Below are 14,778 nucleotides of genomic sequence, written 5' to 3' on the forward strand. Positions count from 1 at the left end.
CCATCTCTTTGGATGGATGGATGGATGGATGGATAGATGGAAAATCTCAAAACTAGCATACATTCTTCATACTGTTAAATATGTTGTCATGCCTAAATTTACTTGTAGCATTTTAAACGATTGATTTCAGTTTTTAGTACACTATTATTAAGTAGACAAAATATTATAGAAAATATTAGCCATTTATAATAAAAATAGAAAACTTTCATCCTTTAAATTCAGAATACTTTAAAATCTTCATTCAGAATATAAAAAGCCTTTAAAATCTACATGATGTTGGAAATCAAACCATTTTGGTTTAAATCTGCCTTTTGAAACATTCAGAATTATCTTAAAGTGAACTTACAAAAATAGCATTTATATGTTAACACTGATGGGAAGGAACTGAAAGCGACAGTGGACCATTTTGTAGCACAAAGTTTTGAATAAAAAAAAATGCATTTTTAAAAACAAACAAAACGGCACAGATATTATTTAGTAAAATCATATCAATTTATTGTAATTGTTTCAATTCCAGCCTGTACACAGAATTCATTTATCACTGCACCACTGCAGACTGCTGCTTTTAGGGGTGGCAAGAAAGAAACAACGGCTAGAAAAGATAAGGGTGCCATCCTGTGGACGAGCAAGAGATATTGCATTCAAATGTTGTTTACTAGGAAATGCAGCTGCAGGTCAAAGAAAAAAAAACAAACAAAAAAAACGTATGTGCACGTGAAATAAATTACATGATTGGTCTATTGGTTTGAGGCTAAAGGCAATATTTTCATTTCATAAAATCAAAGACAAAACTCCATGGGTCACAGACTTCATTAAAGGCACACCATGTCTTTAAGGTTTATGTTAATGCTTAGCATGAATGCCGAGTGTCCGATCTCAGTCAATCTATGTTTATTCATTGGTCAGCTGATACCTCATAATGTCAAGAATGTCTTAGCAGTTCAAGTTTTACTCTCATTACTTTAGAAATTCCTAAACTTAATAACTATCCTTTTAATTATATTAAGACATTTGGCCCAGATACGGATAAACATGAAAATGCAACACAATACATATTTTCACCTCATCTGAAAATACTTAAAATACCCAATCCTAGGCCTGATAAAAAATAAAATCCGTATATTGAAATTACAGTTCATAAAAGAAAGATTAAAATTAAATTGTCATCTGAATTGTCTCAAATATAGATTATCAGGAATGTTACAGCGTTTAGTCACGGATAGCTGAAAACACTGAAATAAAATCTAGTTCAAGACAAAAATACACACAAAATAAAGGCAAAAAACCCTCTATTTTTTTGACGGACTGAAATGTTATAAGGAATTAAAGTTCTTGTCAAAGTGATCCACACTCCATTGCCGCAATCCGCTTTATCCTCCTCTTTGCACAATAGAACAATTTTCCTGAATTCACCTAAGCTCCTAAAAAATGCACACACTTCAGCCTGGAACATAAACCTTCATAGCACAACAAGCCGAAACTCTTTTTAAGCATAATTGTATAGTTAAGAATCTGGACATATATTGAACTTAATCCAATTATTTGCTAGCAAAGGGTGGCTGACATATAATTAAATTACAGCTTTAAATATTTTTAAATATAGAGGATCAGCAGAAGTGTGTTATCCGATTACATGTTGGTCCTTCTAATTTTCATACATAATTTTCTTCAGGATGTGGCTGTGTCCCTTTAGGCCGTTATGTGTGGCCTGTAATTGTTTAATTGTTTAACTTCACCAGAGCCAACTGTCTAAATGCTGAAGACAGTAGCAAGACTGCTGGAGGATTGACGTCAGCTCTCTGTAACTTTGCTCTTTCCAGTTGGGAAGGAGTCTTTCATTGTTAAGGGCCTGAAGTTTGGGCGCCCCTTCACGTAAGACCTGATACAAGCAGGGCCATCGGCTCTGTATCCGTAGTCGAGTCCGGCGGTCCAGAGTAATGCCCCGAACGATCTTTTTCGCCCGCAGCTCTCGTAGCGCTGGCAGGTTGAGGCAGGAGAACACCAGACCTCGACTGGGCGATACATCTAGGAACTCGAGCGAAAGGGATTCAAGGGTGTACGAGATGCCTAGACTTCGCAGTGGAACGAGAACATGGAGCGTGAGGGATTTTAGATTAGGCAGCGATTTCGTCAGGGACTGTAAAGTGTTTGGACTGACCCCTTTGAATACCCAAAAGTACTTCAATTCTAAGATACGGAGGTGTTGAAACTGAGTGATCAGTGCAACTGATGTTTCAGACCAGTCAAAGTGCAGGCGCATTTTGGTAATCCTGGGACAGCTGTGGACGAGTCTGGCTAGGAGAATTTGAAAGTTATTAACCTGGTCCATCTTGGTAATATTGTCTTGATGAGAACTAGAACTGGTGTGGACACGAAGGTCAAGAGGTTCAAGCAAGGTAAATGTCCAGTTCAAGTCTAAATGACTGAGTTCCCGGCAATGCACGTTCTCTAGAAGGTGCGACAGGAGCTCTCCCCATTTATTGCACTGGTCCCCTAGATCAAAACTGGCCTTCAGAGTGAGCAAACTAGCCCCACGGGATATAAGATGATGGGTGTAATGGTGAACCCAAGCCTTCCAGCGCTCAAACTCTCTGTTGGAAACGAGCAGACCCTCCTGGCCCAGATGAAACACCCCACGGCGGGAATAGTCTGCAACTCTCCAGAGCTTCCCAGAGCGCACTAAGCAGCTCCAGCTTGCACACACAAGTGCAGAGTTGCATTTGTCCACCTCACTGAGGAATGAGAGCACATGGAGCTGACATTCCACCGGTAGGGAGTTGAAAGGGAAGTAATCTTCATCAGCTTTAACCCTTCTCCTTGTATTAATGGGAACAAGGGCTCTCTTCCGTTGAGGCATGTTGTCAGTGCTTAAGTCTTTAAGATCATCCTTTTGTCTTGCTCTCTCACTGAGAGACGTTTGACTGCACCTTACAGAAAACAAAATGTCATGTATTATGTGCATCTCAACAGTAAACACTGTCTGCAAATTCTTCATTATAAGATTTATGTCAGAAAGTTCTGAATCTGATAAGTCAAGAACCGTTGTAATTGATTCGATTCGTGAAGGAAATCTTTCACACCTGTTTTGTGAACTGGATTAAGTATTTTATTAAAAACATTTTGTTTCAAAACAAAATGTTGTTTCTAATGTGCAACAAGACAGTGCTTCTCAACAGTAACAGTAGAAAACAAATGCAGTATTAAAAAATCTCTTCAGTCTGCGACTTATATTTAAAAGATCCGCTCTGAATGATTAATTTAACTTGGGCACCACTGTAACTGATTCAATTCGATTCGAGAAAATCATTCACACCGTGTTTGTGAACCGAATTACAAATCCCCCCCTCCCCCCAATTAAGTGTCATTTTAATGTGTAACTGGACAAAGCATCTTATGCATAAAACGTATTCAGTAATAAAACATTTTAACGTCTAAGTTAACCACTGTGCAATTAATTTATCTCAAACTTAAATTAGTAGACAATATGGAAACACTTAAGATAACTTACCTTTAACATACTAGCAGATTTCTGAGATGTCAAGTTAATATTATTCGCAAACACACTGTAGCACTTTGCTCAGAGAGGTTGGTGGAAGAAATAAGGCGTGTATTTTATTTTTTTTTCAAACTTGCAAAGCCACTAAGTTAGTAGCGCGTCGTTAGCTTGTCACTGCGGCCTGACATCTTTTAGCGATAGCTGTGAAATATCTTCTGTTCTAAAGTTCGCTCAGTGAAATAATTTAACTCAAACAATCGTGAAGGTCTGACTGAGCTCTTAATTCAAAAAAGCGTTTTAATTAGAGAGAATTAGTCAGCACTTTAGAGCAAACTAAGCGGCTATAAGCTGTGCTGAGAATCCCTGTGAGAGGCTATTGTTGTTCTCGGCGAATGACATCATCAATGTGCGTTCTACAGCCTCGAGTGTTTACGGCTGATCCAGGAACAGTTCTGTAACGTTAGATGCAGTCCTGCTGCTGGTTTAAACAGGATTCAGATTGAAAGAACTGATCCAAGGACAGGCTCAACATGCTTTTCGATTTCTGCCGTCATTAGTTCCGCGTCTAGCGGCAGAGGTATCGTTTAGTCACATTTCTCCATTAATACTTTGTATTAAACGAATATTTCACGCTGATCGATGTTATTAATGAAAATCATTTCTAAACGTATTATACGGCGTGTGTCTGGTAGCCTAACGTAATGAGACATCACACAGACTGGTGATGGGAAGTCCGAATCATTTCGGCGAATCGGTTCTTTCGAACAATTCGATTCAATGAACTGTTTTTTTGTTTGTTTTGTTTTTTATTAATACAAACAGATGTATTAATATTTATCCAGGAACAAAATAAAGTTGAATAAATAAAAAACATCTGACTGTTCACTCTCATGTGTATATCTTAGAATAACATTTTCATATTTCAAAGAAATATCAGGAATTATACCGACAAAAAACTCTCAATATGTTTGAGTGATCCTCAGAGATTCTTATAATCACAGTACCAAAAGAGATTAGACAAATCTTCAGTTTGGTGATCACAGAAGGAGCAATTTACATCAAAGTCATCAGAAATAATCCCTTGTAAAAGCACTTTGTAGGATAGCATCGATGTATCATTTTATAAGACACTTCTTTGATTTTATTGTAGGCTACATAAAGAATTTCTGAGGTAAAGTCCACACTCCTTTCCAGTTAATTTTATTGCATGTTCCAATAAAAGGCAAGACAGCATCAGGGCAAGAGACTACCTGGCGCTGGAAAAGAGTACGAACACTTCCTGTTATTTGACTTTGGTCAGGGATAATTTACCAACAACTGTTTCAAACACATTTAAGATGTGGCACAATCTGAGAAAACTGGTTATTAAAACCCTTCATAAACATAACAATCCTAGAAGGAATGGCTCCAAAAACAATAGCAAATTCTCTTGCTGTAACTGGGATTTTAGTGTGACAAAAATTCCTCATATTCCTTTGTCATTAAAAACTGACTAACCAAAATAATATGTGTATATATATATATATATATATATATATATATATATTTTTTTTTTTTTTTTTTGCCCAATTATCAAAGTAAATAGATTTTTTGTTGTTCAGTAAATCTCTGTTGTGCCAAATTATGCGGGGGGAAATTATCATTGTAAATTAAAGACCACGTTAAAAGACATTGTTTGTGAAAATAAGATAGTTTGGAAGGAATTTTTTCAGGATTATAATTACACAAAAGCTAAATATTTAAACCACCTAATTTGGTATAAAATTCCATAAAGAGGTAGGTGTTGTTTAATCCAATTAATTTTGAATGTATAATTAAGAGTAGCAAAGCTGATAAAATTAAGACCGCTTTTTTCATAAGAGTTCATAACTACAGATTAATCTAAAGTTTTGTATTTTTTTTCCATAACAAATTAAATAAAGATTGGTCAATTGTTTTAGAAGTCTGAGCATTAACACGTGACAGCCTTAGAAAGTAAAGTTCTGCCCTTGAGAGACAAATCTATGTGTAACCAGTGTTTTGATAACTCTGTGTTTTTTTCCATAATTGGGGAAAAATTATCTACACATCTCTTCATATTCTTTGATACGACTATAACCAGATAAGTGACTTTAATTTCACTGGGATACCATTTATGCTTGTCAAAGGACATTTAATTGAAAATAACTCACATTTATTAATATTTAAGTGTAAACCTGAAGCCCAAGAAAATAATGACATTAACAGCTAAGGAAACCTGAGCAGAGTTACGTAGTCTCATCCGCAATTTGATTCAGTATGACCTGCCTGTCAGCAATTTCAGTGAACTGGTTTAAAATGCTGTCATCTCATTTTTCCCAGCGTTCCATGAATGTTCCAGTAAAGCCACATGTAGGCACAAACCTGTTTAATACGTGTAGAATTTATAATGTCCCCATGTTCATTTTGGTATAGCTATCACAATTAAACAGAGTCCCTTTCCTGTTTCTGGCAATTCTAAATTTCATTTTTCGTTATTTATTAAAGCCACATCTATTTTGTAAGTGTGTTGATACAGTCATACAGTCTACAGTCAAATTATTTGCTGACATTTCTGATTCACTTACTTTTCAATTTGATTTGTGAAATAAATTCGTGTTTACGAATCAAAACAAATAATTTATAAATTGCAACAAGACTTAGCATCTCATATCAAATGCATATAACAAATGCAGTATTAAAATTTTGCTAGATCTTATATCTTTTTAAATACATAGCCTACTTTTCTTCTTTTTAAACAAATAGGCCTATCTGACACTGGCCAACATTTTTAATTAAAAGATCATACTTTTGAATATTCAATATTTTACCTGTAACTTGAAAATGTTCTGTTTATTACAAGCAAACTTTGCCTGGAAAAACAGAAAACCCTCATTTTAAACAATTGATTACAGGAGTTGTCTTATTGGCTCTGAAAATAAACCCCTTTATGGAATTTTTTTTCATGAACCTGATCCAAATATTCTGTTTTCTTTGTTATGATATTAAATCTACCAAATTTCTGACGTATATGTATACATGCATAACTGTTTGTTTTAAAAATGTGAATTTGCTGTTTTATTTTGTCTAGTTGTTTTTCTTTATTGTTCTTTAGTGTTGTTATTTTTAAAATAAGTAAAGATAATGTTGAAAAGGGTCATGCCTGAAAGAGACTTTGCTCCACTTTCAAAACGTCTTGATCCACAACAGAATTTCGGCATATTTTCACTAGCTACTAAAAAAGTTAGTTGTGAGTATCTGCATGAAACAGATAATTGCTGTATACTGAAGAAATATATACTCACATATTTCAGAAAAGTTTTCAATACAAAACAAATAATGAGAGATATTTTGCAGCACATTTATTTTAGCTAATGATTAGGGAACCATCTCTCTACATGTGCACACGACCTCCAAAAAAAAAAATTTTTTTTTTTTTTTTTCACTGTTCCATATACCTGCTCACGTTATTTGTTTTAGAAGTTGCTATTAGAAAACTTAAAGCAGAAAAGTGTGAATTTGTGTTAGGCGATGGTGCGGCGGGATGCTGTTGCTGCTCCACGGAAACACAAGCGCACTGAGCCGCAAGTGCACATTTAAAGGGGTACAACAACAACGCTGTCTTTGTATACATCTGAGTTTGTCGAGGCGTTTATAGCGCTTGATCAACATCCAGCCACCTTTTCTTTGTGCGACGGTATTATATGGACAGTTTGGGGGATAGAAAGAAGGAGCGAGCGTCAAATTAGCGCCGACAATTCAAACATTTTGAGTCTATTTCTTTCTGAGGCGGCTCGGTTGTCCTGTCGTCTCTGTTGATCTGGAAACGGCCGCCATCTTGAATTTTAATGTAATATTTTCGGACAATTTTTGGCAATATGACACTTTTGGATTGCATTGGACATTGGTGATGGACAAACTTCAACGCAGAAGACAATAAAGTGAGTATTTCGAGTACTGCGTGAATATGCTAACCTTGATCCCTCCTGCTCAGGGCTTTTCCGGGTGTCGCCTAGCAGTCTCGCAGTTAGCTGCACGTTAGGCCCAGTGTGATACTCATTTTATTATAGATTAATGTCAGTATCTTTAAAAATATTCCCAGAAATAAAATTCACGGGATGTAATCGTTCTCTTATATGTATTATTACAGTGCTGGAATATCCGTCAGGAACTCCGTTTTAGATCTCTTTGCTCTGCCGGTTCGGCAAGTCCCATTGTTTAGTTAGCTCGATGCTAAGCTAGTTAGCGTTCATCGAATGTTTACTTTAACTGCTAATTTAGGCTGTTAACCTCACGTTAAGCGACCTAACTCGTTGCATTAACAATTTAGAGTCATTATATAACCTCAGTTTAGGTTTAGTAAAGCAGTAATTTGGGGTATAGACTAAAATCGGCGTGTTAATGTGGTTTGTGTTGGGATTTAAATACACCGTCGCTTACATGGGAGCGTTTTAGCCACAATGGAGAAGAATGCAAATGTAAGTTATCAAACACATTTCATGTATAAATTAATTTGATGAAATATTGGTCGATGTGGCATTATTTGCAAGACTATCTCGATTGTGAATTCAAGGTTTGTAGTTTAATTGAAGGCAGCTTTTGTTACTTCCAATAGCATCCAGGGAGTGGCGCTTTATACTCAATATTTGAAAAGTAGTCATCTCACAACACTTTTTTTTTTTTTTTTCCTTTCTTTTTTTTTTTAAATTCACTGAATGCTGATGATGAATTCAGCCACTACTATGGATGTTGAAATTATCGTCAAATTACGAACATTGATAAAATGCATCTATACATTTATAGAATATAATATTGATTCACTATTTTGTATAGGTGAAGTAACATCTGAAGAAACAAGTGACAAGAAGCAAGTTTGATTCTGAGTTTCCTGGCAGATAAGGCGACAGATCGGGCTTCAACCCAGTAGTTTCTGCTCCTTGTTGAATGGTTTCTCAGAAGCACACAGAAGCTCAATGCGCCTTCTCCAGACCGCCAGCTGGTATGAAGTAGATGGGAGAATCCAAGAACATGGTGCTGAATGGCAGGAGACATGGCAGCAAGTTCTCCAGTAATCAGCCCGTAAGCAAGTCCAGGCTGCAGAACACACAGAGAGCCCATCTTCGTCAAAGCAAGGGCTCCCCGAGTGCTAGAAGATGCAGTCGACGTAAGTTCCTAGCAAAGCCATCACAGATTGAATTTGATTTTTTCAAACTCATTTAACTACAAATTCAGAATCTTAGTCCTGTTCTCAATGATATTCATGCTAAATCCTCTAACAGGTTGTGGTGGGGCGCCCCCAGAGGCAGAAAGGCGCCATGTCCCCTCATCGGGAATGACTGCCAAGGAGCTGTGTGAATATGATGATTTGAGCACCAGTTTGATCCTGGATCCTTACCTTGGCTTCCAGACCCACAAGATGAACACCAGGTTTGTGTTTCTAGATTGGTGAATTCAAATTCTCAGTGTCTGGAGTCAGGAAGCTTGTCATTCATGTTAAAATGATGCTCCTTTTTAGGTTTCGACCAATTAAAGGTCGGCAAGGGGAGCTGAGGGAAGTGATCGAGCTTTTTAAGAAGCATGACAACCTGGAAAAAGCTTTTCATGCTTTGACTGCTGGCGACTGGACGAGACATCACTTTCTCAACAAGACCAAGTCCCAAGAAAAGCTCTTCAAAGCACATGTAAATGATAAATTTTGAAAGATCTCAATTTATGATGACCCATTTTTCTGTTTCTCTCATGTCCTGGCAGGCCTATGTTAGTGTTTAAACAATTTTAATTGTTAAATATTAAATGTTTAGTATTAAATAAATATGATAAAATATTAATATATAAAAATTAAAAGCTTGTTTAATATTCATTTATAAAATGAATATTAACATTTAACTGTAATATTTGTTTGTTTGCTTCAAATATTTAAATATTAGCATTGAATGTCATATTTAATATTTAATGATTCAATTAATATTTAATGTTTTAAATACTATTTGTATATACATATTTGCTCCAAATACATAAATATTATTTTATTATTCATTTTATATATTTTATTTTTATTTAAATTAGTGCTGTCAAACGATTAATTGCATCCAAAATAAAAGTTTTTGTATACATAATATATGTGCGTCTTGTATATATTTATTATGTATATATAAATACACACACATGCATGTATATATTTAAGAAAAATATTATATGTTTATATATTAAACATATTTATATATGATATAACTTATATGAATATAGATATTGATTCCATTGTCCTCATTTGTAAGTCGCTTTGGATGAAAGCGTCTGCTAAATGACTAAATCTAAATATTTTCAAAATATATGCTGTATGTGTGTGTCTTTATATATACATAATAAATATACACAGCACACACATATGTAAACAAAAACTTATTTTGGATGTGATTAATCGTTTGACAGCACTAATTTAAATGTTCATTTTATTGAATTTTACAAAATCAGTTTAAATTGTTTATACAAGTTAATACTAAAATGCAATATTTAAACATTAAGTGTTTGTTTATTATTTAATTCTACGTTTAATATTTATTTGCTACAATATTAATATTTAATGTTTTACTGTTTGTGTAAACATATTTGCTTATTTATGCAATGTAATATTTACATTCTGTATTTTTTTTTCCCTCTCTCGTGGCCTGGTAGGTGTTTGTTTACCTACGCATGTTTGCTTCAGATAGTGGCTTTGAGATTCTTCCTTGCAATCGCTACTCCTCTGAGCAAAACGGAGCCAAAATTGTAGCAACAAAAGATTGGTGAGTTAACGTTTTTATGCAATCAAATCATCAACTTAATTTGCTGCTAGTTTTCATCATATATTTGTTTCCTGTGCACAATACAGGAAGAGGAATGATAAAATTGAATATCTTGTGGGCTGCATTGCTGAGCTGTCTCCCAGTGAAGAGAGGATGTTGCTTCGACATGGAGAGAATGATTTCAGTGTCATGTACTCTACTCGCAAAAACTGCGCGCAACTCTGGCTCGGACCTGCGGCTTTTATTAACCATGGTATTTCTCTTTTAGATTTTAACCAGTCACACCTGATCAATAAATTATGTAATTATGAGGTATCTTTTTGTAGTAAATTTAAGGTGTTCATTGTTTTTACAGATTGCCGGCCAAATTGCAAGGTAAGTGCATATGGGGCTGGACTCTGCTTTCTATAAAATGAAGACTAATTTGAAGATTAACCGAGAAACATGAAATTACATTTTGCTGATGTGTGTTGTTTGTTGCAGTTTGTGTCAACAGGCCGAGACACCGCCTGTGTGAAGGTTTTGCGGGACATTGAACCAGGGGAAGAGATCTCCTGTTACTATGGAGATGGATTCTTTGGAGAAAACAATGAATTCTGTGAATGCTATACTTGTGAAAGGTATCATGTGCTGCATGCCTGTAGTTTCTCATGCTTCCTTCAGTTCAGCAGTTAGGAATGAATGAATATAACGACATTTTGTATTGGAAGGTCATTTTATAAACCGTTGCAACATGCAGTTCTATTTAAAGAATTCCCAAGTAGTAGTTTAAACATTTGTTCCAAGCATTTCAATATTATATTTAAATGTTTATTTAATTGAATATATATAATATATAATTTTAAAAGTATACATTAAATGCAAAATGTAAATGTTAACAATATTAAGAATTGCGTAATATTTAAGTATAAAACTAATATGAAACATTTAACTATTTGTTTATGCATATTCTGTACTAATATTTAGATATTATTAAGTATTACCTTTTGTGGAATTGTTTGCGAAGATTAAATGTAATATTTAAATAATGAAAGATTGTTTATTTAATATTAAATTATAAATTAATACTAACATTTAATATTCATATTTACTAGCTTTAAATATTAATTTTAAATGTAATATTTAATAATAAATTTGATTTTAAATGCTAAAAATGAACTGAAGATTTTATGTTTATACAAATTTGTTCCAAATATCTGTTTATTAGTAAATGTAATGTTTAATTTTTGTGTGTGTGTCAGACGCGGAACTGGAGCTTTCAAGTCGAAAGCAGGGTTGCCTGTGGAGACTCCGGTGATCAATAGCAAGTACGGCCTTAGAGAGACAGACAAGCGTCTGAACAGACTGAAGAAGCTGGGGGAAAGTTGCAGGAACTCTGACAGCCAGTCTGTCAGCTCCAACGCAGAGGGAGACTCTCAGGAACCAACCACTGTACAAACATGTGAGAGACCTGTAATACTAGAGAACTAGACATTTGATACTAATAATGCTGTTACAGCTCAAGCTCATCATTTCTCTTCTCTTCCTTTCCTTTTTTTCCAGCATTACGTAAGAGGACTTCACAGTCCTGTGTCAAAAAGCACGGAGAAGCTAAAGCTATAACAAGGCAAACTCTGTCAAGCACTCCTTCTTCTACCTCATCCTCTAAACGAAGTCAAACGAATATTTCAAGTTTACCAAAGAGACTTAAGTCAAAGCCCACACAGCCTTTGCCTAAAGGAAGAAGACGGTGTCGAGGTGTATGGACGAAATCTTCTAGCCGAGTGAGTGCTAGTGGGAATCTCAAGGAGCCCTCCCGACGAGAGACGGACAGACGCAGCTCCGGAGGCAAAGGCAGTGTAGCGCGCCCATCAGAAAACAATCAGAGCTCTTCGAAGGGTGCTTCCCCGTGCAAGGACAGCATACTTTGCCCTTACAGAACTCGTAGGTCCACGAGGACCTCTCTCGGTGCTCAGGGGGCTGACGGCATGCAGACATCAAGTCAGCCGTCTAGCCCGGGTGTAGTCCTCAAGTCGGAGCCTGGAGAGCTCATCCCCGTGACACCAGGGCACCAGATGAACACTCCTAGTTTGGAGACCAGCTGTCCAAAGAAAGGAACGTGTCCCAGACGCAGGAGGACGATAAAACAGGAAGAGTCCGGCTCCTACGGCGAGTCCTTCCTTCAGGAGGGTGTGCCCGACCTGCGGCACGCAGTTCGGGCTGCAGATGTAGCAGACTGTGGGAAGGTGGTACTCGGCCTGCCGGACCGCCACCAGCACTACAACGGCTCGGCTAAAAGCAGCAAGGCCCTGCGCCGAGGCAAGGGCAAGAAGAAGCGGCAGATCACACGCTACGACGCTCAGCTGATTCTGCAGAACAACTCAGGCATCCCCAAGATAACACTACGCCGGCGTCGAGACAGCAGCAGCAGTAAGAACGAGGCCAGAGAGGCCAACTCCTCCAGCTCCTCCAAAATCAGCATCAAGTTCAGCAAAGAGCACGAGAAGGACCGGAGCAGCTCGTACGTGGCCAAGCTGAACAATGGCTTCAGCCACGGCCCCCACAGCAGCTCCACCAAGCTCAAGATCCAGCTGAAGCGGGAGGAAGACGGCGCGGGGTTGCATCGCACTTACCCAGAGGACGTCACCTTAGGCATCATGAAGCGAGAAGCGGGGGATGTTCTGGATCACAAGGCGGGTGCTCAGGTAGGTCAGAGCATGGAAGTGGAATCGCTGTCCTCGGAAGACGAAGAAGAGGACTACTTTGATAACGAGGATGATTTCATCCCGCTCCCACCAGCAAAACGCCTGCGTCTCATCGTGGGCAAAGATTCCATAGACATTGACATTTCCTCCAGACGACGAGAAGATCAGTCCCTCAGACTCAATGCATAAGCTGTGTAAATATCCATTGTTTCAATCATGTTCATTTTGAACATATGTAATTTAAATAGAAAATGCAAATGTACAATTAAATCATGGCAAAATATCTTTCTTTACCTTTTAGTGATGGCACTTCTTTATTGTTTCCTCACTATGACTATAAATATTGTAGAAAATGTACAGGTTATGTATGAATCCTATCCAAGTCTGATAACGTGCAGATGTTTGTTAGCATTCTGTCCAGCTTAACTGTTTTATTCCATAAACCTCTCGGCTTTGTTTGCAAGACGTTAATCCACTTGGGAAACACATGCATGGTTTCACCTCAAAAGGTTGACACTTCATATTTCGACAACAGTGTTCCCATGCACAAGAATCACATGCGTCTCTCTCCTCAGCTTGATCTGGCTAAAGGGAATCGTTGAGCAAACAATGTGCAGAGGAGCTCAAATTTATACAGATCTCTCCACATCTTTTGTATCAAAATACTTTTTATCATGTGTCAGATTTTTTGGCCATGGAAGGCCGTGGTGCTCATTGTGGTGGCCTGGTGCTGGTCCATTAAGATATTGGACGATTGAATAATTATTCTGTGAACGTCAGACCCTTTTTGTGTGACCTTGGAAGTCCATAGAGAAGCGTGCCTACGGATAAATTTCCTCAAGAGATAAGTTGTACTGAATTGTACTCATCAATCAAGAATCTGTTTTCCTGAATCATGGTCATTGTGGTATTCATCTAATTGACTTTGTGGCTTTGTGTGCATTTGTGCTCTGCCTAAAAATGATAAAAAATGAAAAAGAAAAAAAAAATGCTAAGGTATTCAAAGCTGTTGTTTGTGTTTCCATTGTTGATCCTATAAGTAGGCAGCTGCCATATTAGGCTATTTTTATTTGTACCTTTTTCTATCTTTTCTTTCATTATATACTTTACATTCTGTAGTGTCAAAGGTCTGCCATCTGTGGGCTTTTAAGAAGTTATCAGCTTCTTATCCTAATGATCACAAAACTCCTATGGTCTCAAGCTTACAAACTGACTCTTAAGAGCATTATGACAGTAACAATGTAGGATGTATACATAATCTGGGGGCATACTGTTCACTCTGTATATTCTGGGACTTGTTTTTATTTAACTGTTTTAAGTACTTGAAAACTATAAAACTCATTTTCAAGATACTTGCTTGTCTGTCATTATTAGATATTTTTGTAGTTTATTTGCAGTTGCAGGTTACCATACTCAGTTGTTATAATTTTCTAGGTTTTCTGCATGTATGCAGCTACAGAATAGATTTAAATATGGTGAAATGTTTTTGGAGCCAAGAGGACCACAAAATTATTTTGGTATCTTCATTTTTTAAGGGTCAGTTTTAACTTTTGAACATTTATTATGAACTCTTTAAAATTATAATGAAGAAACAAACATGCAAAGGGTAGGGAATGTTTAGAACTTTAGGCTTGTTTTCACATAAAGTCACTTGTAAATATGGGCAGTTGCAGTATATTCTGGGCTTATTTTCAGCGTTTTTTTGGGTTTGTTGGTGCTTGGCCCCCATAGTGCAATAAAGTGTGACCAACCACTGATCATATTAAATCTCTGTATCTTCTGTTTGAGCATTATTTAGGTCATCGCCTAATTCTTGTAG

The 14,778-nt window shown here is 36.8% G+C and overlaps 2 protein-coding genes across 5 annotated transcripts; one reads left to right on the plus strand and one right to left on the minus strand.

Moving 5' to 3' along the window:
- Positions 1-483: 483 nt before the first annotated feature.
- Positions 484-4,111, minus strand: si:dkey-12e7.1 (uncharacterized protein LOC557553 homolog). 2 transcript variants are annotated; one of them, XM_058751139.1, is made up of 2 exons: positions 3,509-4,111; positions 484-2,921 (listed from the first exon to the last, which is right to left on the minus strand). In XM_058751139.1, exon 2 carries the CDS (start codon positions 2,855-2,857, stop codon positions 1,733-1,735), a length of 1,125 nt encoding a protein of 374 aa, XP_058607122.1. In that variant the 5' UTR covers positions 2,858-2,921; positions 3,509-4,111; the 3' UTR covers positions 484-1,732. The 2 variants fall into 2 exon arrangements, with proteins under 2 accessions (XP_058607122.1, XP_058607121.1); XM_058751138.1 differs by having other exon boundaries at positions 484-2,927; positions 3,509-4,109.
- A 2,897-nt stretch (positions 4,112-7,008) lies between these two features.
- kmt5b (lysine methyltransferase 5B) lies at positions 7,009-14,311 on the plus strand. Of its 3 annotated transcripts, none has more exons than XM_058751133.1 (10): positions 7,009-7,434; positions 8,327-8,657; positions 8,773-8,920; positions 9,009-9,174; positions 10,166-10,275; positions 10,362-10,528; positions 10,631-10,650; positions 10,759-10,895; positions 11,517-11,716; positions 11,818-14,311. In XM_058751133.1, exons 2-10 carry the CDS (start codon positions 8,504-8,506, stop codon positions 13,146-13,148), a joined length of 2,433 nt encoding a protein of 810 aa, XP_058607116.1. In that variant the 5' UTR covers positions 7,009-7,434; positions 8,327-8,503; the 3' UTR covers positions 13,149-14,311. The 3 variants fall into 3 exon arrangements, with proteins under 3 accessions (XP_058607116.1, XP_058607118.1, XP_058607117.1); XM_058751135.1 differs by having other exon boundaries at positions 8,389-8,657; XM_058751134.1 differs by lacking the exon at positions 7,009-7,434 and adding an exon at positions 7,510-7,971.
- Positions 14,312-14,778: the final 467 nt, after the last annotated feature.

The sequence above is a fragment of the Onychostoma macrolepis genome, chromosome 18 (assembly GCF_012432095.1).
Source record: "Onychostoma macrolepis isolate SWU-2019 chromosome 18, ASM1243209v1, whole genome shotgun sequence".
Lineage (NCBI taxonomy): Eukaryota > Metazoa > Chordata > Actinopteri > Cypriniformes > Cyprinidae > Onychostoma > Onychostoma macrolepis.